General features: G+C 47.6%; 1 protein-coding gene across 4 annotated transcripts in view; it reads left to right on the forward strand.

The window, feature by feature from the left end:
• Positions 1-27,531, forward strand: part of prkcq (protein kinase C, theta) — a 171,339-nt gene that overhangs the window by 43,695 nt on the left and 100,113 nt on the right. For 3 of the 4 annotated variants that reach the window (XM_078235931.1, XM_078235935.1, XM_078235932.1), the window contains exon 2: positions 20,454-20,591. In XM_078235931.1, coding sequence (XP_078092057.1) covers positions 20,477-20,591 — 115 coding nt within the window. In that variant the 5' untranslated portion in view covers positions 20,454-20,476. Of the gene's footprint in view, positions 1-20,316; positions 20,592-27,531 lie in introns of all 4 variants that reach the window. The other variant, XM_078235933.1, reaches the window with a different exon arrangement.

The following is a 27,531-nucleotide window of genomic DNA, read 5'->3' on the forward strand; positions in this document are numbered from 1 at the left end:
CTGGTAAGATGGCGGGGGGTGGGGGGGGGGGGGGGGGGATCATCAGCTGGGGAGAGGTTCCACTAATCCCCTGCAACCTGAAAAAAGCAGATTACTGCGGATGCTGGATTCTGAAACCAAAAGAGAAAATGCTGGAAAGTCTCAGCAGGTCTGGCAGCATCTGTAAGGAGAGAAATGAGCTGACGCTTCGAGTCCAGATGACCCTTTGTTAAACCTTAAAGGCAGAGAAAGTGGGAGATATTTATTCTGTTGGGTGAGGGAATGAAAGATGAGTCATAGCCACAAAAACAAGGAGAAAGGCTGCTAATCGGTCTCAATTTTACCTCTCTCCCACCCATCTCCCCCCTCACCCCATATCTTCATCTGTCACAGTTTACCCTCTGATTTCAGCTTCTCTGATGCTCGGCCATTCACACCTTCTATTCTCTCTATGGGCTGCTATTAGCAGCCTTTCCCCTTGTTTTGTGGCTATGACTCATCTTTCATTCCCGCACCCGAGCATTATCTTTTTTGGCCCCTGCTACCTGATGCTACCTCAGGATTTCCGACTGATATTTGGCATATAAAATGTACACTACAGATATGGCCCAGTGTATTATAATCGAATGCAAAACGACAGACTAGAATCAGACAATTGCCCATCATCTCTACCCTAGTAAAGCTGCACACCAGTAGTGCTGGTGTGTTCCGATGGGCCATGGAGTGGAGTGGGAACACGTGCAAAACCAGAGGAGCAGTTTGTTACAATGCAGACAATATTGCTCACTGTATATCTGTAGGGATGATGTGGAGATGCCGGCGTTGGACTGGGGTAAACACAGTTAGAAGTTTAACAACACCAGGTTAAAGCCCAACAGGTTTATTTGGTAGCAAAAGCCACACAAGCTTTCGGAGCTCCAAGCCCCTTCTTCAGGTGAGTGAAGAAAGGGGCTTGGAGCTCCTGAAGAAGGGGCTTGGAGCTCCGAAAGCTTGTGTGGCTTTTGCTACCAAATAAATCTGTTGGACTTTAACCTGGTGTTGTTAAACTTCTTACTGTATCTGTAGGGATCCAGTATGATTGCAGCTGTAACATGATGTGTAGAAATTACTATTCGTTGATATTAACTTATTTAGTATCTGTAATCTATCAGAATTCATTCTCAAAGGCACCTATGGAGGATAGAATACTCGTCCTATGTTGGGATGAACAAGGAGAATTGCAAACTTTGGCATTTGAAACCTATTTTAAGGGCGGCCTGGTGACACAGTGGTTAGCACTGCTGCCTCACAATGCTCGGGACCCGGGTTCAATTCCAGCCTCGGGTCACTGTCTGTGTGGAGTTTGCACATTCTCCCCGTGTTCTGCGTGGGTTTCCTCCGGGTGCTCTGGTGTCCTCCCACCATCCAAAGATGTGCGGGTTAGGTTGATTGGCCATGCTAAATTGCCCCTTAGTGTCACGGGGACTAGCAGGGTAAATACTTGGGGTTACAGTGATAGGGCTTGGGTGGGATTGTGGTCAGTGCAGACTCGATGGGCCAAATGGCCTCCTTCTCCACTGTAGGGATTCTATGATTCTATTCACATATCTCTAGAAAACTTGGGTTCACTTTTATTAAAATGACATTGCCAGTCAATGGTAGAACATCCTGGTGTCAGCGAAGAATCTCTCTTGTTCTGGTTATGCACCGAGGAATGCTCTGATATATGTAAAACATGCAGTGACATTTTAGACTGATGTCATTCATTGTATTGCACAGAGAATTTGTCATCCAGTCCTCCGTACAGTCATAATGTCACCCTATTAACATGCAAGTAACCATCTGTGTCGTATTCCAATGCGCTTCTGTGAAGATCTCTCAGCACACAGCCCGCCACGTGTAACTGTTCACATTGTTTCCCTAGTTCAGTGACTTCCCTGTTTGAAAAGGGTAGAATCTCCAAATGACTTTGCAACTGTCAGTAAGTCAGAAGCAATGGGGGAAGCCACCAAGACTGCTGGAAGAATGTTATTCAATCGCAGTTCCTGCACACAGTTTCCTTGGCAGATGCCAGTGAATTTATTTTTAACCTTGCTGAGGTTGCTTTGCCTCTCAAATGACCAACTCAGTCAACAGCACCAGGGAAGAAGCAGTAGACTCGGTAATGCAGGCTCGATGCTGTCAATCAGGTCGGCACTCACTGCTTCTCCACTTTCCCTCAAAGCTACTGAATGGAGATCCATAGCAAAACTGAACTGGATCAGGAGAATGGATATTGAGGATCCTTGAGCTGCTGCAAGAAAATAGAGCAATGATGAAGCTGATTGTGGGGAGAAAGCTGACAAATGATAGGCAAGTTTACAGAGGAGCATACAAACATCATCTAACCCCTTGTGCTTGTCCCACCATTCACTATCATGGCTGATCCACCTTTTTCATTTATCCCTGATGCGCTATCAATAAGGCGAAAGTCTACCGATATGCCAATATAAGTGTAGGCTTTTATTCACAACAGAATCAGGAGCAGATCCCAACAATTAACCGACCTGGACTGAACAAGGGGGAGGAGACAGCCACCTTTATACTAGGTGCTGAGGGGAGGAACCAAACTGGAAGGGGGTGTGTCCAGGTATGATAAACACACACAACGGTGGTCCATATAGGACAAAGGCACAACTGAGGTCCACCACAATCCCTTAATACTTTGAAGTGGAGATGCCGTCGTTGGACTGGGGTAGGCATTTGCAAAATGCACTGCAGCAACGCACCAAGGCTCCTTGAATGCACCTTCCAAACCTGCAACTGCCACCACCCAGAAGGACAAGGGCATGAGACTCATGGGGACACCACAATTTTTAAGTTCCTTTCCAAGTCATACACCCTAAATTTAAACTGTATCACCATTCCTTTGCTGTTGTGGGGGTCAAGATCCTGGAATCCTCTCTCCACCAGCACAATGGGATATCTGGACTGCTGTGGTTTAAGAAGATAGCTCACCACCTCCTCAAGGCAGCTGGGGCTGACGAGAATGGTATTGTAAAGGCTCCCTCAGCCACCGTGGAGCCTGCTCTGATGGAAACCTGGATGGTGTTGTGGACGGGGTTGTGAGTGTGTATTTGTTACACAGGGTTAATATCGCAGAAGGATCCTCCCCGTTCTGTGTGGTGAACAATTGCTAATAATGTGAAAGGAAGCTTTTAGTAGTTACCATAGTTACCACACCCAGGGCCTCTGCAAAATGATGAATGGACTGTAGCAATTTGTCATTTGAAATTATATAACACCGTAATTACATGGGAACTGGAGCCCCTCCAGCTTGTTCTGCATTCAATGAGTTTGTGGCTGATCTGTGACCGAACTCGACATCCCTGCCTTTTGGCCCAAATCTCTCAATACTTTGTGTTCACAAAAATCTATTAAACTCAGATTTAAGATTTAACCATTGATCTCGCATCAACATGCTGTCTGTAGAAGTAGTTTCCAAATTTCTGCCACTCTTTTGATGTAGAAGAATTTCCTAATTCCACTCCTGCGAGCTCTGTCTTCTGGAAGCACGGTGGCACAGTGGTTAGCACTGCTGCCTCACAGTGCCAGGGTCCCAGGTTCGATTCCCAGCTTGGGTCACTGTCAGTGTGGAGTTTGCACGTTCTCTCCGTGTCTACTTGGGTTTCCTACGGGTGCTCTGGTTTCCTCCGAAAGATGTGTGGGTTAGGTGGATTGGCCATGCTAAATTGCCCTTAGTGTCAGGGGGATTAGCAGGATAATTATGTGGAGTTACAGGAATAGGGCCCGGGTGGGATTGATGTCGGTGCAGACTCGATGGGCTGAATGGCCTCCTTCTGTACGGTAGGAATTCCATGATTCTTTAATTCTATTTGTTCGATCGTGCCCTGAGTCCTGGGGAGGGATTTTCCCATCCTGCTCGCCACCAGAATTGTTGTGGGCTGGGGGTGGGGGGCAGACCATGCAAAGGTCCATTGACCTCGGACGGGATTTACTGGTTTTCATAGAAACCCTACAGTGCAGAAGGAGGCCATTCGGCCCATCGAGTCTGCACCGACCACAATCCCACCCAGGCCCTACCCCCCACATATTTTACCCACTAATCCCTCTAACCTACGCATCTCAGGACTCTAAGGGGCAATTTTTAACCTGGCCAATCAACCTAACCCGCACATCTTTTGGACTGTGGGAGGAAACCGGAGCACCCGGAGGAAACCCACGCAGACACGAGGAGAATGTGCAAACTCCACACAGACAGTGACCCGAGCCAGGAATCGAACCCGGGACCCTGGAGCTGTGAAGCAGCAGTGCTAACCACTGTGCTACCGTGCTGCCCTTTTGGGGTGAACGTGGCTGGAAAATAGGGGAGGCAGTGGCACAGTGGTATTATCACTGGACTAGCAATCCAGACATGCAAGGAAATGCTCTGGGTGCCTGGGTTCGAATCCCACCATGGCAGATGGTGAAATCTGGATTTAATAAAATATCTGGAATTAAAACTCTAATGATGACCATAAAACCATTGTAAATTGTCGTAAAAATCTATCTGGTTCTCTAATGTCCTTTCAGGAAGGAAACTGGTGGCATGGTGGCACAGTGGTTAGCAATGCTGCCTCACAGTGACAGGGACCTGAGTTCGATTCTCAGCTTGGGTCACTCCCTGTGCACAATCTGCACGTTCTCCCCATGTCTGCATGGGTTTCCTCCAGGTGTTCTGGTTCCTCCCACAGTTCAAAAGACGTGTTGGTTAGGGTGCATTGGCCATGCTAAATTCTCCCTCAGTGTACCCGAACAGGCGCCGGAGTGTGGTGACTAGGGGATTTTCACAGTAACTTCATTGCAGTGTTACTGTAAGCTTACTTGTGACACTAATAAATAAACTTAAACTTAAAGAAATCTGCCGACCTTAGGCTCACATGTGACTCCAGGCCCACAGTAATGTGGTTGACTCTCAAATGCCCTCTGAGATGGGGGGCAGTTAGGGATGAGTAATAAATGCTGGTCCAGCCAGTGACGCCCACATCCATAAATATGAATGAATTTTTAAAAATCCCACCACTAGACTTCCCAACCAGAGGGATAGATTCTCTCTGTCCATCCTACCTGCTCCCTTTAATATCCTGAAACCTAAAATCAGGGAATGCAAACCATGTTTGTATAATCTCTCCTCATAATGTAATACTTGGAGTCTGGTAAATCCACAGTGCACACCCTCCAAGGCAAACATATTCCTTCCTAAGGTGTCATTCTGTAAACTGCCCTCAGTACGCTGGCTGTGGTCCCACCAGGGTTTTGTGTTGCTGAAGCTTGGCCCATACGTTTAACATCTGGTTCCCTGACCCAGACTTATCAGGTGCATCATGGGAGTTTTTCAGGTACCACTCCAGAGCAATGGATACTTGCATTCAACCATACTTTATATAAAGCAAAATAACACAGAATGGTGCAGAAAGGCAGGGCTGCTGCAATACTGAATCTTACAGACTAAATAGGACTAAACAGGGACGGCATGGTAGCAGAGTGGTTAGCACTGCTGCCTCACAGCACCAGGGTTCGATTCCCAGCTTGGGTCACTGTCTGTGTGGAGTCTGCACGTTCTCCCCGTGTCTGCATGGGTTTCCTCCGGGTGCTCCGGTTTCCTCCCACATCCTGAAAAACGTGCCGGTTAGGGTGCATTGACCCGAATAGGTGCCAGACTGTGGCGACGAGGGGAATTTCACAGTAACTTCATTGCAGTGTTAATGTAAGTCTTACTTGTGCCTCATAAATAAGCTTTACTTTACTTTAAATACTCAAACCTAGTTTCCGATACAGTTTGTCAATCTCAGCCGAATGGCGAGTGGCAATACAATCGGTTTCTTTGGGTGTGAGAGAGGCAGGAGGGCTCCTGACCATGAAGAGGGTACCTGTCCTTCGAGGAAAGGGTTGGGGTTCAGGTGATATTTGTGTGTCAGCCATGGCTGAGTGAGCAGCAATCTCACCTCCGAGTCAGAAGGCCATGTATTCCAGTCCCGCTCAAAGAATTGGTTGACCGCGAAAAGTATGTAATCCAGCACAGCACTGAGAGAGTGCTGCACAGTCGGAGGTGCCATTCTTGAGAAGAGACATTAAACCAAGGCCACATCTGCTCTCTGTCCTTGAAAGTGGAGTCACAGGTGGACAGAGTGATGAAGGAGGCATTCAGCATGCTTGGTTTCATTGGTCAGAACATTGAATACAGGAGTTAGGCCGTCTTGTTGAAGTTGTACAAGACATTGGTAAGGCCACACTTGGAATACTGTGTACAGTTCTGATCACCCGATTATAGAAAGGATATTATTAAGCTAGAAAGAGTGCAGAAAAGATTTACCGGGACTTGATGGTTAATTTATAAGGAGAGGCTGGATAGGCTGGGACTTTTCTCTTTTGTTTTATAAAAAGCATTTAGACAGTGACATGGATAAGGTGGGTACAGAGCGATATGGGCCAAACGCAGGCAATTGCGACTAACTTACTGGCTAAAAAAAAGGGGCAGCATGGACAAGTTGGGCCAAAGGGCCTGTTTCCCTATTGTAAACCTCTATGACTGTATGACTTTCAAGTAGGGATTATTGTTTCTGGATGTACAGATGTGGGTAATTTGCCACCTGTAAATGCATCCCAGCATAAGTCAAGACCTCAAGGAGGAAAGGAGAAAACAGGAGACAATATAATGAAGCATATTCACAAAGTTAATTCAGGCAATAGCATCACTGGCAGGCTCTGACAGTATAAACGGAACAGGCTGTGTCTGCCACTGCACGATGGACACTCAGGGTTGTCAGATTGCCTGGTCTCAGAATATTTTGGAAGCTCAGGTTAGAAAGGGCATGAAGCTGGGAGGGCTTCCTCGCCATTGTTAAAATCACCAGTGCTCTGTATTCCTGATGCTGAGGTAAATCTCAAAACCTCAGCAGGAAAACTTGACCCAACCCCTGGAGCTAAAGGTCACAAATTAGCCGCACACATCGGAACATCTGCTTTTGATATTGATATTTTCCATGTGGAATAAATTATACATAAAAACACAAACAGACCATTCATCCCATCAAACCTGTCTGCTATTCAATCCTGCTCCTGAATCTCAATTCCATTCATTCAGTTTTGTTCCATAACCTTTGATCGGTTCCTATCAGTCCTGGAACTTTCAATTGACCCAACATCCACAGCCTTTTGCCAGACTGAGTGCTTTCTAATTCCACTGCTAAATTTCCTTGTTCTAACATTTCAACAGTATTCCCCTGGTTTTGGAGTCTAAGAACATAAGAATTGGGGCAGCACAGTGCCACAGTGGTTATCTCTGCTGCCTCACAGCGCCAGAGACCCGGGTTCGATTCCCGGCTTGGGTCACTGACTGTGCGGAATTTGCACATTCTCCCCGTGTCTGCGTGAGTTTCCTCCGGGTGCTCCGGTTTCCTCCCACAGTCCGAAAGACGTGCTAGTTAGGTGGATTGGCCATGCTAAATTCTTCCTTAGTGTAGACTCAGGGATTTTCACAGTAATTTCATTGCAGTGTTAATGTAAGCCTATTTGTGACATGAATGAATAAACTTTAAACTAGGAGCAGGAATAGGCAATCCAGTTCCTCGAGCCTGCTCTGCCATTCAATATGATCATAGAACATAGAACATAGAACAGTACAGCACAGTACAGGCCCTTCGGCCCTCGATGTTGTGCCGAGCTTTGTCCGAAACCAAGATCAAGCTATCCCACTCCCTATCATTCTGGTGTGCTCCATGTGCCTATCCAATAACCGCTTGAAAGTTCCTAAAGTGTCCGACTCCACTATCAAAGCAGGCAGTCTATTCCACACCCCAACCACTCTCTGAGTAAAGAACCTTCCTCGGACATCCTTCCTGTATCTCCCACCATGAACCTTATAGTTATGCCCCCTAGTAATAGCTACATCCACCCGAGGAAATAGTCTCTGAGATCATGGCTGATCTCATCTCAGTCCGCTCTCCACTTTCCTGCCCACCCCCATAACCCTTCACCCTGTTACTAATTAAAACCTATCCATCTCCTCCTCAAATTTGTTCAGTGTTCTGGCATCCACTGCACTCTGGGGTAGAGAATTCCACAAATTCACAACACTGAGAGACGTAATTCCTCCTCATTTCTGTATTAAATCTGCCGTTCCATAGCCTGAAACTATGGCCCCTCGTTCTAGAGTGTCCAACAAAGGGAAACATCCGCTCTATATCAATCCTGCCAACTACCTTTAGCATCTTATATTCCTATTTTGAAGCATTTTGAATATTTAATTTATTATTGTCACATGTATTAATGTACAGTGAAAAGTATTGTTTCTTGCGTACTATCCAGCAAAGCATACCGTCCATAGAGAAGGAAAGGAGAGAGTGCAGAATATAGTGTTACAGTCATAGTTAGGGTGTAGAGAAAGATCAACTTAATGTAAGGTAGGCTCATTCAAAAGTCTGATGGCAGCAGGGAAGAAGCTGTTCTTCAGTCGGTTGGTATGTGATCTCAGACTTTTGTATCTTTTTCTCAATGGAAAAAGGTGGAAGAGAGAATGTCTGGAGTGTGTGGGGTCCTTGATTATGATGGCTACTTTTCCGAGGAAGTGGGAAAGTCAATATTTGGGAGGCTGGTTTGCATGGTGGTCTGTGCTTCCAATAGCGCAGAAGGAGGCTTTGTTTTGTAAACCTGCTGAGGAGGAGCAAAAACTATTTGCAGGCACCTTCCAGAGATCCCACGCTCCCAGTGCTGGGCGTATTCAAAGAGAAATAATCCGCACTGATCCAGGGTCCATCATGTGGACACATAGCTCCCAAGACAATGTTCATCCTCGGTTCTGTTCAGAGTGAAGTCTCCGAGTGGGTACAGTGCTGGGACCACAAACCCAGAAAGCACTCACAACCACTTGACTCTCTTCGGTTTTGATTTGATTATATCTCCTTTCGAAACTCCAGCGAGTATCGGCCTAAACTGTTCAATCTCTCTTCATAAGACAAGTCCTTCATCCCTGGAATCAATCTCGTGAACATTCTCTGAACCAACTCCAATGCATTTATGTCCTACCTCAAGGAAGGGGACCAAATAGTTTCTCTGGGCTGAATTTCTGGTCTTTGTCCTGACAATATTCTGGCAATAAAACTGAAGACTTGTGTTCCTGAGCTTGCTGCATCATGAACCGTTGTTCCAGTCCAACCACAACACTGGCTTTTACCCAGCAATGCGGAAAATTGCTCGGGTATGTCTTGTACGCAAAATGCCGGACAAATCCAACCTGGCCAATTACTACACAATCAGTCTACTCTCGATCATCATTTTAAAATGATGCATAGGGTGATCAACAGTGCTAACAAATAGCACTTACTCAGCAATAACCTGCTCACTGATGCTCAGTCTGAGTTCCACCAGGGTCACTGAGCTCCTGACCTCATTACAGCCTTGGTCCAATCATGGACAAAGGAGCTGAGCCTGAGAGGTGAGGTGAGAGTGACAGCCCTTGACATCAAGGCAGCATTTGGCTGAGTGTGGCATTGAGGAGCCTGGCAAAACTGGAATTGATGAGAATCGAGGATAAAACTGGTTGGAGTCATGTCTGGCACGACGAAAGATGGTTGTGGTGGTTGGCAGTCAATCACCTCAGCTCCAGGACATCATTGCTGGAGTTCCTCAGGGTTAGTGTCTGAGGCCCAACCATCTTCAGCTGCTTCTTCAATGACCTTCCTTCCATCATAAGCTCAGAAGTGGGGATGTTCGCTGATCGTTGCACAATGCTCAGCACCATTCGCGATTCCCCAGATACTGAAGCAGTCCATATCCAAATGCAACAAGGTCTGAGCTATATCCAGGCTTGGGCTGACAAGTGGCAAGTTACATTCGCACCACACAAACGCCAGACAGTGACTACCTCCAACAAGAGAGAATCTAACCATCTCCCCTTGACATTCAATAATATTCTCATCATTGAATCCCCCACCATCAACCTTCCGGGCTGAACAATGGCCAGAAACTGAACTGGACCAGCCATGTACAAGAGCAGATCAGAGGCTAGGAATCCTGCGGCGAGTAACTCATTTCCTGATCCCCCCAAAGCCTGTCCACCATCTACAAGGCACAAGTCAGGAGTGTGCTGGAATTCTCTCCGCTTGCCCGGGTGAGTGCAGCTCCAGCAACACTCAAGAAGCTGGATAACATCCCGGAACAGCCCGCTTGACTGGCACCACATCCACAAGCATTCACTTCCTCCGCCACCAATGGAATAGTAGCAGCAGTGTGTACTATCCACATGGGTCCATGCAGGAGCTCCCAGAGTTCCTTAGACAGCACCTTCCGACCCCATGACTGCTCTATTTCTGAAGTGGAGATGCCGGCGTTGGACTGGGGTAAACACAGTAAGAAGTCTCACAACACCAGGTTAAAGTCCAACGGGTTTATTTGGTAGCAAAAGCCACTAGCTTTCGGAGCGCTGCTCCTTCAAGGATTGAGACTTCTTACTGCTCTATCTCAGACAGGGACAGCAGCTCAATGAGAACTCCACATACCTGCAAGTTCCCCTCAAGTCACTCACCACCCTGACTTGGAAAATTATCGCCGTTCCTTCACTATCACTGGATCAAGATTCTGGAACTCCCTCCCCGACAGCACTGAGGGTGTACTTACATCTCATGAGCTGCAGTAGTTCAAAAACTCAGCTGACCACATTCTCAAGGGCAATTAGGGATGGGCAATAAATGCTGGCCTAGCCAGCGATGCCCACATCCCATTAGTACATTTTTAGAAATCTTTTAGCAGACATTGAACTCGATCGTTGGAGCCAGAAGCTGGAAATGACTTCACTCCAACAGGCGGCGTGGGACGCTGAGATGGCATTCACTGCCAATTGGCAGGCCACCACCGGGCGCGGTGACCAATTGAGCAAGGCAGTCCCTGGCCAACAGCTGCCAACCCAATCAGAGAGCCTGCAGCAGCGACTCCACGAGTGATGACCAATGCTAAGACTGTGCCCCAGGATGACGACACCTTAATGGTAAAACACCATCAAAAAGCAATAGGATTTTTTGGAGAAGTCAGGGCCAGGCAAGCAGGTGCTCAAGTGGGCAGGGGGTAGTTGTGCTATACCAGAGGCTATTATGCACAGAGACCAGCCTTGCTGCCTGGATGCCCTTAATGAGTCATGGAGTGCCCGTCAAGGAGGGCACCTGCCCTGAGAACCTGCTGGGAGACTGTCAGTGGTTTGAGTCCACATGGGAGTTTTGGGGATTGCAAATTATGAGTGGTGGAACAGACTTGCTTCATTGGTTTCTTTCAACCATTACTCTTCAATTCTAGCCAGTCTTTTCACATTTAGACCTCTACACAAGATTGGAGTTTTACTCCTTCCAAAACTCTCTTACTTCTCAGTCATGTGATTTGTCGTCATTCTTAGATCACATTATGTTTCTGACGTTAAGCCTTCACATCTCCCCCAAAGTCTCAGATTTCACAGCATTAGTCTCTGAGCTGCCTTAACCAATCTCCCTGATCTCATTTTGACCTTCTGAGGTTGAGGATATTCCATACTCTCTTTCTGTTGCTATGATTGTCCTTCTCCTGGGTAACTGTAGAGTTTGTAATAAGTAAATGCGTCTTCTTCATCAGGATCTAATTGGTGAGCCAAAGTTATGATTGGGTTTCACTCCAAGGATATTAAGGCGCTGCCGTTTCTCCTTATCATCCCCCGGTCTGTTTCAATCCTGTGTGATCGTGGTTGTGGAGTTTTGTGCCTTCTCTCTCTGTTTGCCTCAGACGCAACCTCTCTCCCCAGGCGTCAGCGCTGGTAACTCATGTGTTTTATGCTTGTGATTAAAGTTCCGAGTCAGGTTGCTTCTCTTCTCTTCCTCACGCTGTTTCACCCTCTCATAGTCACGCATGATGATATTGGGTTTAAATTATTTTTCTGGAGATGGAAGCTATGTTCTCAATCTCCTATCCATTAGTAACTCTGATGGTAAGGGACCATTTCATCGGGCGGGGCTTTACGGACTCGCTCAGGCGAGATCAGAAATTCCCGCCCGAAGTCAATGAAGATTTCCGTTGTTGGACCCTCGCCTGCATCGATTCCATGGCGGGCAAGGTGGTGGGGTTGCAGCCGTACTGTTGAAGTTCGATAACTCAGAGGAACTAGATTAAGGTCTTTGTTCTTCAGTAAATATTTGTATCCCTCTCAGCTTCCCTGCGTTCTTGGGGACAGTGAAGTGAATTGGTTGCTTGAACAACGCCATACCCATTTGTGAGATTGTGGAACAGCTCATTAGCAAATTGCAGCCCCTTTGTTGGACATCACAATGTCCCAGGATGCCATGTGTTGTGTAAATTATCTTGAGAGATAGGGTACCTGCCTCTGCTGTGATACTGTACAATCCGTTTACTTCAATCCACCATGAGTAGTACTCAGTGACAGTAAGGAAAGTTTTCCCCGTAAATTCAACTGACTCGATTCCCAGGCACTCCCATAGCCTTGATGGAAATGTCGAAGGTAATAGTGGTTCTTTTTGTACTTCGCAGTTCACAGCTCAATAAGACAGTTAGAAATCATTTATTTTATGGAAGAAGTACTGCCTGACCACTAGATAGATTGCTGCCACACAATATTTTGCTATTCCTAGGTAACCTTGGTGAATGAAGCCTTTGAAGAATTTCAAACTGAAGTGCTCTCAGTATGGTTATTGTCTCATTGAAGGCTAGTTAAGTTGTCAATGACTGTGAGGTGTTTGTGCTGTTCGAAGTACTGCCGTAGAATCAGATTGGTGTGGATATCGACTGACCGTCCTTTCAGGCAATATTCTCAAACATAGAGACATTTTTCATCTCGTTGCTGGGCTTGTTTTATTTCCTGTAACATTTTTGCAGTGACTATGCTTCATCCTCCTCACTGAAGTGTAAATCAACTCGTATTCATGGCAGCGTGAATACTATTGTTTGATGCTTCCTTTTTAACATACTCTGTGATGGAGTCATATCTCACCAAACTTATTCTGAACCGCTGGATTCTGGGTGACATTTTTGCAATTTCCTTCATGTTTAAAGGATGACTCTGGAGGCTTATGGTCAATTTTGAGTTTGAAATTCAATCCCACGACATCGGCTAAAAATGTTTTGCATGTCCACATTGCTGTCAGTGCTACTTTTTCTATTGCAGTATACAATTGTCCTGTTTCTGTTAGTGACCGAGAAGCTGGTTGATGCTTGCTGTCTCTCTGCACTTAAAGAAAACTGTCCCCAAACCCATAGACGATGCATCTGCTTCTACAGAGTTGGTAACTCTGGGTTGCGATGTGCCAAGATTTCAGAAGAGATTAAAAGTAGTTTATTCTTTTTGAAAGCATTTTACTGGTCTACATTCCACACCACTGGTGACCCTGTCTCAACAGCTAACACAAGGCTCTGCTAAATTTGGTGGGAACTTGCCTTCTTGGTTGACCATTCTGAGGAATCATTGAAGCCCAGCTATATTCTAGAGTTGTGGAAATTCTCCGATTAGTTTTGATTAATTTGGGCGAACCATGGTCCAAACTGTTTCCAGTGGCTTGTATTGTGACCTAGGAACCTGATTATTTGGTTTTGGTTTTGGCAAACTCACATTTTCTATTCAATGTGAGGCCTGCATCCTGTAAGACTCCCAAGAGTGCTCTGACTCTGTGACCATGCTCTTCCATCATGGAACCACGTATAAGTATATCATCCATGTTGCATAGAACTTCGTTCACGCCTTCTAGATTGTGAGACCGGTGGGATTTTATGACCTCACTCAGATGAGATCATACAATCCCGCCCGAGGCCATCGGACATTTCCGTCCTATGAATCTCGCCCACTCTGATTCTGTGGCGGGCAAGATGGTAGATTTCCGGCCATTGGCTCTGGAAATTTCTGGAGTGGACATGATTTCGAAGGGTCAGTCTATTGTAACAATGATGACTGAATGGTGTTAGAATTGTGGTCAGCTATGTGGATTCATTGTCCTGAGACAGTTGCCAAAATCTACTGTTCACGTCCAGTTTGCTAAATAAAGCACTCATAGCTGGTTTGGCACGTTTCTTATCCACTGAGGCCATTGGCTGGATTTCATGTTCCACTGATTAATTTAGTTAAGTTAAATCCACGTGGGATCTGAATTAACTGTTTGGCTTTGGGATCATTACCATACCTGAACACCTTTGTTGGCATGGTGACCAGTAAGATAACCCCTTCATAGAAACATAGAATTACAGAATCCCTACAGTGCAGAATGAGGCCATTCGGCCCATCGAGTCTATACCGACTCTCCGACAGAGCATCTTACCCAGCCCAATCCCCGTAACCCCAAGCATTTACCCCGCCAATGCCCCTAACCTACACATCTTGAGATACTAAGGGGCAATTTAGCACAGCCAATCCACCCATACTGCACATCTTTGGAGTGTGGGAGGAAATTGGAGCACCTGGTAGCATAGTGGTTAGCACTGCTGCTTCACAGCTCCAGGGACCTGGGTTCGATTCCCGGCTCGGGTCACTGTCTGTGCGGAGTTTGCACATTCTCCCCGTGTCTGCGTGGGTTTCTTCCGGGTGCTCCGGTTTCCTCCCACAGTCCAAAGATGAGCGGGTTAGGTTGATTGGCCAAGCTAAATTGCCCCTTAGTATCCCGGGATGCATAGATTAGAGAGGGATTAGTGGGTAAATATGAGGGTTAGAGGGATTAGCAGGTAAATATGTAGGGTTACGGGGATAGGGCCTGGGTGGGATTGTTGTCGGTGCAGACTCGATGGGCCGAATGGCCTCTTTCTGCACTGTAGGGTTTCTATGGTTTCTATGGTAACCCACGCAGACATGGGTGGAATGTGCAAACTCTACATAGACAGTCACCCGAGGCCAGAATTGAACCCGGGTCCCTGGCGCTGTGAGGCAGCAGTGCTAACCACTGTGCCACCGTGCCACCCCTTGCTGCTGCATTTTTTCAATTTCACACATAACTTTATCCAAGAGTGGGGAAGTGACTTTCCTCAAAGTCAAGAGGCAAATTATTTTGGCATCAGCTCAGCGGACAATTTGATACTCGGTCTTTAACTTCGCTAGCCCTGTAAACAATTTTGGAAATTAATTACGAAATGTACTGCTGTAGTTATCATCAACAACTTCATACACTTTTTAGATTTGTTTCAGTTTTAGGCATGTCTTACTGCTTGGTTGGAGCATTCTTGATTTTGAATGACAGAGAGGTTTGAGGATTTCTCAGTCTTTATTTCTCAGCTTTGCCATGACCTGGCTTTTCACTTTCACTGTTAAAGTTGTCCCACCTGGACATTGTAATTTGATAAATGAGTGTTGCAATGTAATCCGTTTTAGCCATTTGATTTCACCTGATAAAACCGAAACCCCTGCTCCTGTTTCTAGTTTATCTGGTGGGGTGTCCATCCACTTTGAGCTTAGTACTCTAGTACTTGCTTTCAGTAGAGTCATAGAGGTTTACAGCATGGAAACAGGTCCTTGGGCCCAACTTGTCCATGCCGCCCTTTTTTTCTTTAACCCCAATACCGTGTACCCTCTCCATGAAGGTTAAATCCTTTGCCTGTGGTTTTTTAAATTTCTTCTATGTGGCTCTGGTTCACAATGTTCTCCCTCTTTTTACAGGTTTTCAGCATTTTGGAGTGACAAGCACTTTTTAAGTGGCCTTTTTTTCCACAGTTGTAGCACTCCACCCAACTCTCCACCCCCCACATTCTTCCCACTTGGGAAGTTTGTTCCCAATACACCAAAGACATTTCAAAATTCCAATTGCAGCACTTGCCCTGTTTTGGGAGACTAACACTTTGGTGCGCTTTCTCCCATGTGACCTACAAACTGAATGATCTCACTCAGTCTTCTTCATGGGACCTTCCCTTGCCTGATCCTTTCTCTTGCGTTTCCTTAGCCTCACAATCTACACTGCTTTTACTAATGTTGAATCTTCTCTCGTCCATAAGAGCCATGATAATGCTTCATCTCGGACCCTGATTACGATCCTATCCTGAATCATCTCATCCTTTAAGATTCCATAATCACAGTTCCCGGCCAATCTATAAAGATTGTTGAACGAATCCATAATTTCACTTGGTCATTGCTTACTTTTGTTAAATTTGGTCTATTATTAACGTCCGACAGGCGCTGAAATAAGCATTGACAGCCCGCAGGACTTCTTCATGAGAAGTTGAAATCTCAACAACCCCCTGCCTTGCTGTAATGTTGTCAGCGATGGTTCCTGCCGCATAAAGCAACGTACTGAACTGGTCTTTCTGATCTATTTTGTGTAATCATAGAATCCCTACTATGCAGAAGAGGCCATTCAGCCCATCGAGTCTGCACCGACTCTCTGATAGAGTATCTTACCCAGGCCCTCTCTCCCCATCTTATCCTGGTAACCCCACACATTTAGCATGGCCAATCCACCTAACCTGCACATCTTTGGAATGTGGGAGGAAACCGGAGCACCCGGAGCAAACTCACACAGACACAGGGAGAATGTGCAAACGTCACACAGACAGTGACCAAGCCAAGAATCGAACCCGGGTCCCTGGCGCTGTGAGGCAGCAGTGCTAACCACTGTGATGTTCTCATGCATCTACTACGTTTGTCCTTCTAAGTGGTAGAGGTCATGGGTTTGGAAGGTGCTGTCAACAGAACATTGGTGAATGGCTGCAGTGCATTTTGTAGATGGTACACAGGGTTGCCACTGTGCATTGATGGTACAGGAAATAGAGGTTTAAGCTGGTGGATGGAATAACAATCAAGTGAACTGCTTTGTCCTGGTTGGTGTCCAGCTCTTGATTGTTGTTGCAACTGTACTCATCCAGGCAAGTGGAGAGTATTCCATCACACTCTTTTTTTGTTCATTCATGGGACATGGCGCCACTGGCTGGCCAGCATTTATTGCCTATCCCTAGTTGGCCTTGAGAAGGTGGTGGTGAGCTGCCTTCTTGAATCGCTGCAGCCCACGTGCTGTGGGTTGACCCAAGTAGGGATTCTATGATTACACAAAATAGACCAGAAAGACTAGTTCAGTTCATTGCTTTAGGCAGTAGGATCTATCACTGACAAAGTTACAGCAATGCCGTTAGGGAGGGAACTCCAGGATGTTGTTCCAGCAACTGCAAAGGAACGGTGATATATTTCCAAGTCAGGATGGTGAGTGGCTTGCGGGGGAACTTGCAGGTGGTGGTGTTCCCATGTACCTGCTGCCCTTGTCCTTCTAGATGGAAGTGGTTGAGGGTTTGGAAGGTGCTGTCTAAGGATCTTTGGTGAATTGCTGCAGTGCATCTTGTAGACAGTACACACTGCTGCTACTGAGCGTCGGTAGTGGAGGGAGTGGATGTTTGTAGATGTGGTGCCAATCAAGCGGGCTGCTTTGTCCTGGATGGTGTCATGCTTTTGAGTGTTGGAGCTGCACCCATCCAGGCAAGTGGGGAGTATTCCATCACACCAGGCTTGTGCCTTATAGATGGTGGACAGGCTTTGGGGAGTTAGGTGGTGAGTTACTTGCTGCAGTATTCCTAGCCTCTAACCTGCTCTCGTAGCCACTGTGTTTGTGTGGTGAATCCAGTTGACTTTCTGGTCAATGGTAACCCCAATGATGTTGACAGTGGGGGATTCAGTGATGGTAACACCATTGAATTTCAAGGGGCGGTGGTTAGAGTATCTCTTATTGGTGATGGTCATTGCCTGGCATTTGTGTGGCTTGAATGCTACTTGCCACTTGTCAGCCCCAGCTGGATATTGTCCAAATCTTATTGCATTTGAACATGGACTACTTCAGTATCTGAGGCGTCTCAAATAGTGCTGAACATTGTGCAATCACTGGCAAACATCCCCACTTCTAACCTTATGATGGAAGGAAGATCATTGATGAAGCAGCTGAAGATGGTTGGGTCTCGTACACTACCCTGAGGGATCCCTGACTTGTGCCTTGCAGATGGAGGTGAGTTACTCTCCACAGACTTCCCAACCTCTGACCTGCTCTTGCAGTCACAGTATCTTTATGGTTGGTCCAGTTCAGTTTCTGGTAACCCTCAGAATGTTAATAGTGGGAGTTTTGGCGAGGTAATGCCATTGAATATCAAGGGTAGATGGTCGGATTCTCTCTTGTTGGGGATCATCATTGCCAAGTACTTATTACTTGTCACTTGTTGGCCCAAGCCTGGATTTTGTCCAGCTCTTGTTGCATTTGGACATGGCCTGCTTCAGTATCTGAGGAGTCGCGAATGGTGCTGAACATTGTGCAGTCATCAGCGAACAGCCCCACTTCTGTCCTTATGATGGAAGAAAGGTCATTGGTGTAGAAGCTGAAGAAGGTCGGGCCCAAGGAACTCCTGCAGTTGTGTCCTGGGACTGAGATGATTGACCTCCAACGATCTCAACCATCTTCCTTTGTGCCAAGAGGGTTTTCCCCCTGGTTCTCATTGACTTCAGTTTTGCTGGAGTTCCTTGATGCAACATAGCTCAAATGCTGCCTCGATATTAAGGGCAGTAACTCTCATCTCACCTCTGGAGTTCGGTTCATTGAATCACAGAATCCTACAGTGCAGAAGGAGGTCATTCGGACCATGGAGTCTGCACCGATCCCAGCCAGGTCCTATCTCCATAACCCCATGCATTTACCCTAGCTGGTCCCCCTGACACTAAGGGGCAATTTAGCATGGCCAGCCCGCCTAACCCGCACATCTTCGGAGTGTGGGAGGAAACCGGAGCACCCGGAGGAAACCCACGCAGACACAGGGAGAACGTGCAGAGACTCCACACAAACAGTGACCCAAGCCAGGAATCGAAACCGGGTCCCTTGCACTGTGATCAGCAGTGCTAACCCACTGTGCTATCACGCTGCCGTTCCTTTGCAAATGTTTGAACCAAGGCTGGAATGAGGTCAGGAGCTGAGTGGTCCTGGTGGAGCCCAAGCTGAGCCTCAGTGAGCAGGTTATTGCTGAGTAAGTGCCGCTTGATAGCACTGCCAATAACCCCTTCCATCACTTTGTTGATGATTGAGAGGAGATTGATGGGGCAGCAATTGGCCATGTTGGATTTGTCCTGGTTTTTGAGTGCAGGACAATTATTGGGTGGGTGCCAGTGTTAGAACTGTACTGGAACAACCTGGCTATGGGTGTGGCAGATTTTGGAGCACGTCTTCAGGACTATTGCTGGAATGTTGTCAGGGCCCATGAATTGACTGAAGACTGATGTCTGTGATGCTGAGGAGCTCAAGAGGGGGTGTCATTTATGGCAGGTTGGCAAGTGATGCCTCTCATCTCTCCCCCTTCTGAAGTGTCAGTTTATTTAGCAAAAGGCTGGTAATGCGGAGCCAATTCAAACTTTCAAGATCTAAAGTCATTAATCAAAGAATATGAAGCAATTGTAAGTGAATGGAACTGAGGAAGTGATACAAGGCTAGAACAAAATTCACTGTCTTTCTGGTTAACTGATGGTTCAGGTTGTAGTGTAAGTAACAAATGTAATGATTTCCACTAAAATTTCATCGAATCCCTACAGTGCAGAAGGAGGCCATTCGGCCCATCGAGTCTGCACCGACCACAATCCCACCCAGGCCCTATTCCCATGACTCCACATATTTACCCTGCTAATCCCCCTGACACTAGGTTCAATTTATCATGGCCAATCAACCTAGCCCACACATCTTTGGAGTGTGGAGGAAACCGGAGCACCCGGAGGAAACCCACGCAGACACGGGGAGAACATGCAGACTCCGCACAGACAGTGACCCAAGGCTGGAATTGAACCTGGGGTCCCTGGCGCTGTGAGGCAGCAGTGCTAACCACTGTGCCACCCTGCTGCCCACATGATGTGTTTGAAATTCCTCCATGCATTAGAAGAATCTTTTAATGGTTAAGACTTTTGTTAAAATCGTGATTAAATATATTGCATATGTAGCATCACAATGGTTACTAATATCACACATCATTATTTCCAATTATCGTGTGAAGTGCTGTATTCTGCCTTTTAAATCTGCTTTAATTTCTCTTTGCCAATTCCCACATCCCACCCACCCCCAGCCAGCCATATTTCAGAAGGAGTGAATGCAATTAAAATTCATCAGAACTTGAAACCTGAAATGTTCGTTTTGTGTCATTGAATTTGTTTCAAAAAAAACATGCACAAACCTTCTGAGTTAAAAATATATGGTTTGAAATAACCCACAAGAGACAGTTCTGAAATTTGACTCCGCACTGGATGCTGTGTGACATTTAGGCAGGAGTCTGCTACTTCCTTCATTCTCAGTGCTCTCCAATTTATCGCCTGACTCCACCTCCCCAGTGACACATGCGGCTGCTTGAGCCAGCTTCTTCTTTTTATCACATTTTGCCTTGCAGAAAAGGAAGTAAAGTTTGCAGTGGGTTCCGATAATCTGCAGGCTCCTCTCAGACAGACGGTCTGACGGTCATTCAAGAGGTTCGAAGGTTTGGTCGCTCCCTAACCTAACCCCGGCTATCCATTATGTTATCCAAAGGTCTGACTGTCAAGATATCCGAAATGGCTCCCTTCCTCCGCATTGGCTTCTCCAACTTCGACAATGGTCCTAGCCAGCAAGCCGAGGATGTCCAGAACCCCTACTGTGCTGTCATTGTGAAAGAGGCTGTGGACACAGGTAAGGCATTTAATTTGTCAGGTCATCCACTGGTATTTTGTTTTCATGCTTCTCAATGTTGCATTAGTGTAGTGTGTCATATCCCAAATTGTTATTGTAGGCAAATCCTGCAGAGACCAATGTTTTACAATTTTGCTTATTTGACTTGCTTCCATCTCGGGTTACTTTGGCAAGAGCTGTTATTTATAGCAGGGGTTTCAGGTATGCTGCTTATTCAAGGGAGTTGCACAGGTGCCAGTTTCAGAATATTCCTGTTTAAAGCAACGTAGAACCAACAGTCCTGAGCTGTTCTTTCAGCCCCACATGGCTGTCCGGCTCAGAGGAAATGGGAGTCCACCACATATGTGTAATCATGACATACACAGATCTCCACTCACCGGATTTCAAGGGAAGTTAGCTTGCAATGTAGCACACAGCTGCTTTTTAAACTTGGGTTTCCCAAAGGCAACAGTTATACTTCAGCCTGTGTGAAACTGAAAGACTGTGAGTTGGGCTCCTGAAGATGTTTTCACACTATCTGCTTCAAGTGAATCTTAACCTGAGTGATTTGTAAATTAAATTGCTTTGCATCTACATAAATGAACTGCAGCAGAGCTCCATCTTGCAAAAGGTGTTATCTTCAACCATTGCCATTGTTAAATGTCACACGAAAGAATTTTGTGTCGATATACTATTTACCAGCGCTGTGCAACGCAGTTTAACTCTATTAATGATCGACAGCCAATGAATGCTGACACTTCTTTACTCCCTCACACAAGATGTTCACTGCTTTCACCAGTTTACATGCGATTTTTAAAAAAAGAAGTAACCAAGAATTTTGTTATTGTTTGAGGGAAAAGGAGAACAAGGGTGGCACAGTGGCACAGTGGTTAGCATTGCCACCTCCCAGTGCCAGGGACCCGGGTTCAATTCTGGCCTCGGGTGGCTGGCTGTGTGGAATTTGTACCTTCTCCCCGTGTCTGCGTGGGTTTCCTCCGGGTGCTCCGGTTTCCTCTCACGCTCCAAAGATGTGCAGGTTGAGTGGATTGGCCGTGCTTAATTGACCCTTAGGCCAGAATTTTACCGCCTCGCCCGCCCCGGAATCAGGGCGGACAAGGTCGCAGAACGGAATTCTCTGTTGGCCTCAGGTGGGATTTTATGAGCTTCGCCTGAGCGAGATCGTAAAATACCTCCCTCCCAAGATATGTAAATTAGTGAGATTAGCACGGTAAATGCGAGGGGTTCTGGGGACAGGGGCTGGGTGGGATTGTTGTTGGCACAGGCTCAGTGGGCCAAATGGCCTCCTCCTGCACTATAGGGATTCTATGAGGGAATACCGGATTGGGGAGGGGGAGGTTCTGATGACATCATGATTTGCGGGAGCCCTCTGATTAGATTATCACTGTTTGAACCCACTTCAAGTTCACTCATTTAGAACACATTGGACAGGACTTACTACGCAAACCGCCATGTTCCACGGCAGCAGGAAGCAGCCCGTTATTGGCCAGCAACAGGGTCTTCTAGTCCCCCCGCTGGAATTTATCCCTCATTGCCTTGAAACCTGCGGGGGTGTTGGGGGTGCCCTGTCGGCACAACCGGAAGATCGCACCGGTGTGAACGGCCAGACAGTTCCAGCCACCCACAACCCAACCTAGTGATGGGAAAACCACAAACAAAAGGGCTTCAAAAATCAAGGCGACACCGTCTGTAGCCCGTCTTCATCAGTATGTGGATTCACTGCTGGGAGCCCAAAATCACAGAATCATTCCTTATCTTACAAAAAAATGTGTGAAGTATTTGTTCTCACAGATCTTCTGTTCTGACGTTTATTAATCAGAGATAGCAGAATTGTTCGGCCCAGAGTGATTTTATTGCATGTTTGAACATTGTGCCTTCCTTCACTGGGTCCAAATCCTGGAGTTCCTTCCCTAACAGCACTGTGAGTGTACCTACACCACAGGGACTGCAGCCATTGAAGAAGGCGGCTCACCACCACCTTTGCAAGGGCAACTAGGGATGGTCAAAACATGCTGGGCCTAGCCAGTCCCACAAATGGATTTTATAAAATAAATCGGTTGTCACTGCAATTCCTGAGTCCACAGTCCGCACTATTGGTGCTTCACACTAAAGAATAATTTGGAAGTGTGTAAATGTCAGTTTTCACAAGATTCATTATATGCCGATCGATCTCCTGTGGCATTGCTCAGAAGTGAGAATCATAGAATCCCGACACATTGAGTCTGCACCAACTCTCCTGCCCTATCTCCGTAACTCCACACACCTATCCTGCTAATCTCCCTAACCTTGCACATCTTTGGACACTAAGAGGCAATTTAGCATGGTCAATCCACTTAACCTGCACATCTTTGGACTGTGTGAGGAAACCGGAGCACCCGGGGGAAACCCACGCAGACACGGAGAGAATGTGCAGACTCCACACAGACAGTGACCCGAGGCCGGAATCGAAGCTGATCCCTGACGCTGTGAGGCAGTCGTGCTAACCACTGTGCCACCGTGCCGCCCAAGTGATTATTATTAGAAAACGTTACTGGATTGGAGAATCCCGCTGGTGTGAACAGCCGGAGAATTCTCACTCTAGTCTTTTCATTTCCAATACTGACACCTGTTCATTTACTGATGTCGTTTCATGAATAGTTCACTCAGTTCCTTTTACCACCATCCCCACACTCACCAAATGGTGTCACTCTCGGCGACCACGGAATTTGCCTCACGGTTACACACTTCTTGCTGATCAGAGCTTTCAATGTGTCACTTTGGACATAAGTCATCTGTTGGCCCACATGCTTAGCCATGCAGTGAGTTAGTCACAGCATGGTGTGAAGCAGACTTACCTCATGGAAGAAAGCCCTGTTAAGAAAGATTAAGGGCGGAATCTTGAGGCCACGCTCTCCATGCGTGGGATCGGTGACAGGGACTCGATCCAGCAAACCCCAGAAACGTGAATCCCGGCAGTGAGATCGCAACTTCCGCTTCTCGCTGCCCCTCACCACCGATGTAATCAGGTGCGCGCCCATAACAGATGAGAACCTGATTTACATTGATTTTAATAAATTTAAATATATTAACCACCCTCCTCGCCAGATCTCCCCCCTCAGTGGTTTACAACAGGTTCACCCAGACATGAACTTGTCATGGAGATCCTCTCAGGGGATGCAAGGTCAGTATAGTCCCTGAGGGAGAGGGACCTGGTAGGCAGTGCCCTGACACTGCCCCCTGACACTACACCCTGACACTGGCCCCTGACACTGGCCCCTGACACTGGCCCCTGACACTGGCCCCTGACACTGCCCCCTGACACTGCCCCCTGACACTGCCCCTTGACACTACCCCCTGACACTGCCCCCTGACACTACCCCCTGACACTGCCCCTGACACTACCCCCTGACACTACCCCCTGACACTACCCCCTGACACTACCCCCTGACACTACCCCCTGACACTGCCCCCTGACACTGCCCCCGACACTGCCCCTTGACACTGCCCCTGACACTGCCCCCTGACACTGCCCCCTGACACTGCCCCCGACACTGCCCCTTGACACTGCCCCTGACACTGCCCCCTGACACTGCCCCCTGACACTGCCCCCGACACTGCCCCCGACACTGCCCCCGACACTGCCCCCTGACACTGGCCTCTGACACTGCCCCCTGACTCTGCCCCCTGACACTGGCCCCCGACACTGCCCCCTGACACTGCCCGCTGACCCTGCCCCCTGACACTGCCCCCTGACAATGCTCCCTGACACTGCCCCCTGACACTGCCCCCTGACACTGCCCCCTGACAGTGCCCCCTGACACTGCCCCCTGACACTGCCCCCAACACTGCCCCCTGACACTGCCCCCAACACTGCCCCCTGGCATAGATTGACACTGCCAGTGTACGCAATGATACACGCTGATGTGAATACTGAACCTCGCTGAATGTATAAAGATGCTGCTTACTGGACAACTTCGAACTGCATCATTGGAAACAGCTTCTAAAGGTGAACCCCAGGGGAACTCATTTATTTGTGATGATGGGGAGTGGCTGTGCGAGCGATGGGGATGCCGGTGATGATTGGGGGGGAAGGGCAGCAACGATCGCGGTGGGAGGGGGCAGCCAACGATACCTCCATGATGGAGGGGGCGGGAGATTGCTTATTTTCCAGCAATCAATCTCAGTGCAGCCCGTATTCTGTCTCCAAGAGTCCTTGCCTCGCCTGAGTGACGCCGCAAACACCACCCACTCTTCCATTCGGCAGTTAAAATGACAAGATCCGGAGAGAAAGCTGAGCAATGGAGCTGGAGAGTTCCACACCAGCTTTCTTACCAGAACTGACACCTTGCCAAATTCTCATCAGATTCCGCCCTAAGTCAGTTGTGGCTTCTCATGTGCCTTCTAGCACTGTCACTGGGCTAGGAGCAATCTTCCACTGGCCAGCTTGGTTGTGAATCCTACAGTGCAGAAGGAGGCCATTCGGCCCATCGAGTCTGCATGGTCGACGCAGACTTGGAGGGCCAAAGAGCCTGTCCTTGTGCTGTAATTTTCTTTGTTCTTTGAGTCTGCACCAACCACAATCCCACCCAGGCCCTATCCCACGCATTTACCCAAGCTAGTCCCCCTGACACTGGGGGGCAATTTAGCATGGTCAATCCACCGAACCCGCACATCTTTGTATTGTGGGAGGAAACCGGAGCACCCGGAAGAAACTCACGCAGAAACGGGGAGTACGTGCAGACTCCACACAGACAGTAATCCAAGCCAGGAATCGAACCCAGGTCCCTGGCGCTGTGAGGCAGCAGTGATACCCACTGTGCCACCGTGCCGCCCTTTGTCACCATGCCACCCTTAGCATGTGTCAAGCAAATAAGAAGCAGATGTTAAAAGAAATTCAACTGATTTTGTTTTAGGGACTGAAGTTTCCTCCTGCTATTCGGATTCCATTGAACTTCGTTATTTCAAATACATGGAGCCTGTGACTGTCTGGGACGACCTGTTTCTCTAACAACGTATAATTCACATGTCTATTTATTTGGTGAAAAGTCCATCCTATGGAAGGAAATGTCCAAACAAAGCCTCAAAGTAAAAGTTAATATTAATACTTAGGCAGGAATGTTGTCAGTGTGAATATGTTATTTTGAGTAATGCACCATACTGCCTCCGCCCTAATGAAGACCTGTTTAGTTGCTCGATTGGTGCCCCTGCGACAGATCTTTATTTCCACCCCCTCCTCCACCAGCGCTCTGCGAATGCTGGAGATACTGTCTGCACTGAGTAACTTGCCAAGATTAATTCTTCAACAACCCATCCCTCCCCAGCCATCTCTGCCACCAAGAATCACAACAGCAATGGCACCCGAGGAACCCACTCATTAACTCTCTTCATAACCCGTGCAATAGGATTGAAAATAAATGTCGTCCATATCCCAGAAGGAACGTTCCGGCATAGTCTTCAGGCCAGCATTTGTTACCCATCCCTAACTTCCCTTGAACTGAGTGGCTTGCTCTGCCACTTCAGAGGGCAGTTAAGAATCAACCACATTGCTGTGGCTCTGGAGTCACATGTAGGCCAGACCAAGTAAGGACGGCAGATTTCCTTCCCTAAAGGTGACACTACTGAACCAGATGGGTTTCTCTGACACTCGACAATGGTGTCATGATCATCAGTAGATTCTTAATTCCAGATATTTGTCACACTGAGCTAGCCAGGTTGGAGGGGGGGTGGGGGGGGGGGGGGTGGTTAAGGGGGAGGTTGTTTGGGCTGCGAACCTGGGACAGCCATCAAACAGGTTGGCAGTGGGCCCAAGAGGAGCACTCCCACTCCTCCTGTGACCCAACACAAATAAAAGTTGAAAAGAATCTTCAACCTCCGGCTGTCCCTCTAAGGATCTTTGGTTAGACTATTCAATGCCAGGTACAAATGGGCAGAGTGCACAGTGCACACTCTGCTCATTGGGACCTCAGAATTGTGGTCAGATCTTATCTTTCGGCAGAATTTTCCAAAGAGAAAGTGTCAGGTTCTGACTGAACACCGGCAGGTTTCTCCCTGGAAACACGGCCAGGTTTTCACTCCAGGTCTTCTGACACTTTGTCAAAAAGAAAACAGGGGGGCATATTTAGCGCCGTGATTCTGGCAAGTTGTTTGCATCATACCCCCACCCCACGCAGACATCAGGGTGACCCATCCCCCATCCCGTCCTGTCCCCCGTCCCCCCACCCCTGCCCCCCGCCCACCCTTCATCCTCGCCGGCATCAGTCTGCTCCCTCCCGCCATCACCAGCGGGAGGGGAGGGGGATCAGAAAAGATCTGAAACTGGGATCTCCCTGCCACAAATCCGGTTATGGCTCTCTCGCAAGAGTTTCCAGCTATAACGGGATTTGCGCCACGACGAACAGACCCTGATAATCCCACCCTACATAATACAGCCCCTTGCTTGAAATAGGAGAGCTGGCCATCTCGTGACCTTGTCGTGTTTAACTGCTCTGTGTTCGATTATGTGAGACTGTTTATTATTGATATCCACCGTCCTTGATTGTTTAAGCCTGGGCGTGGATTCAGTGATAAAGAAACAAGCTGTAGAAAGAGCTGGAGGTTGGAGCTGGAAGTATGGAGTTGGCATTTGAAGGCACTGCCTGAAGATCTTGTAAATAAAGTTCCTGCACACAGAGAAACAAGTGTCATCCCTGCATAGCTCTGACCTAAAATTCCAGTGACTACAATGACAGTGGAAAGATCACCTACATGATCTAACATGGGTGGCACGGTGGCACAGTGGTTAGCACTGCTGCCTCACAGCGCCAGGGACCCGGGTTCAATTCTGGCCTCGGGTTACTGTCAGTGTGGAGTCTGCACGTTCTCCCCGTGTCTGCGTGGGTTTCCTCCGGGTGCTCCGGTTTCCTCCCACAATCCAAAGATGTGCGGGTTAGGTTGATTGGCCATTCTAAATTGCTCCTTAGTGTCA

This window comes from Mustelus asterias, chromosome 19 (genome assembly GCF_964213995.1).
Source record: "Mustelus asterias chromosome 19, sMusAst1.hap1.1, whole genome shotgun sequence".
Taxonomy (NCBI): Eukaryota; Metazoa; Chordata; class Chondrichthyes; order Carcharhiniformes; family Triakidae; genus Mustelus; species Mustelus asterias.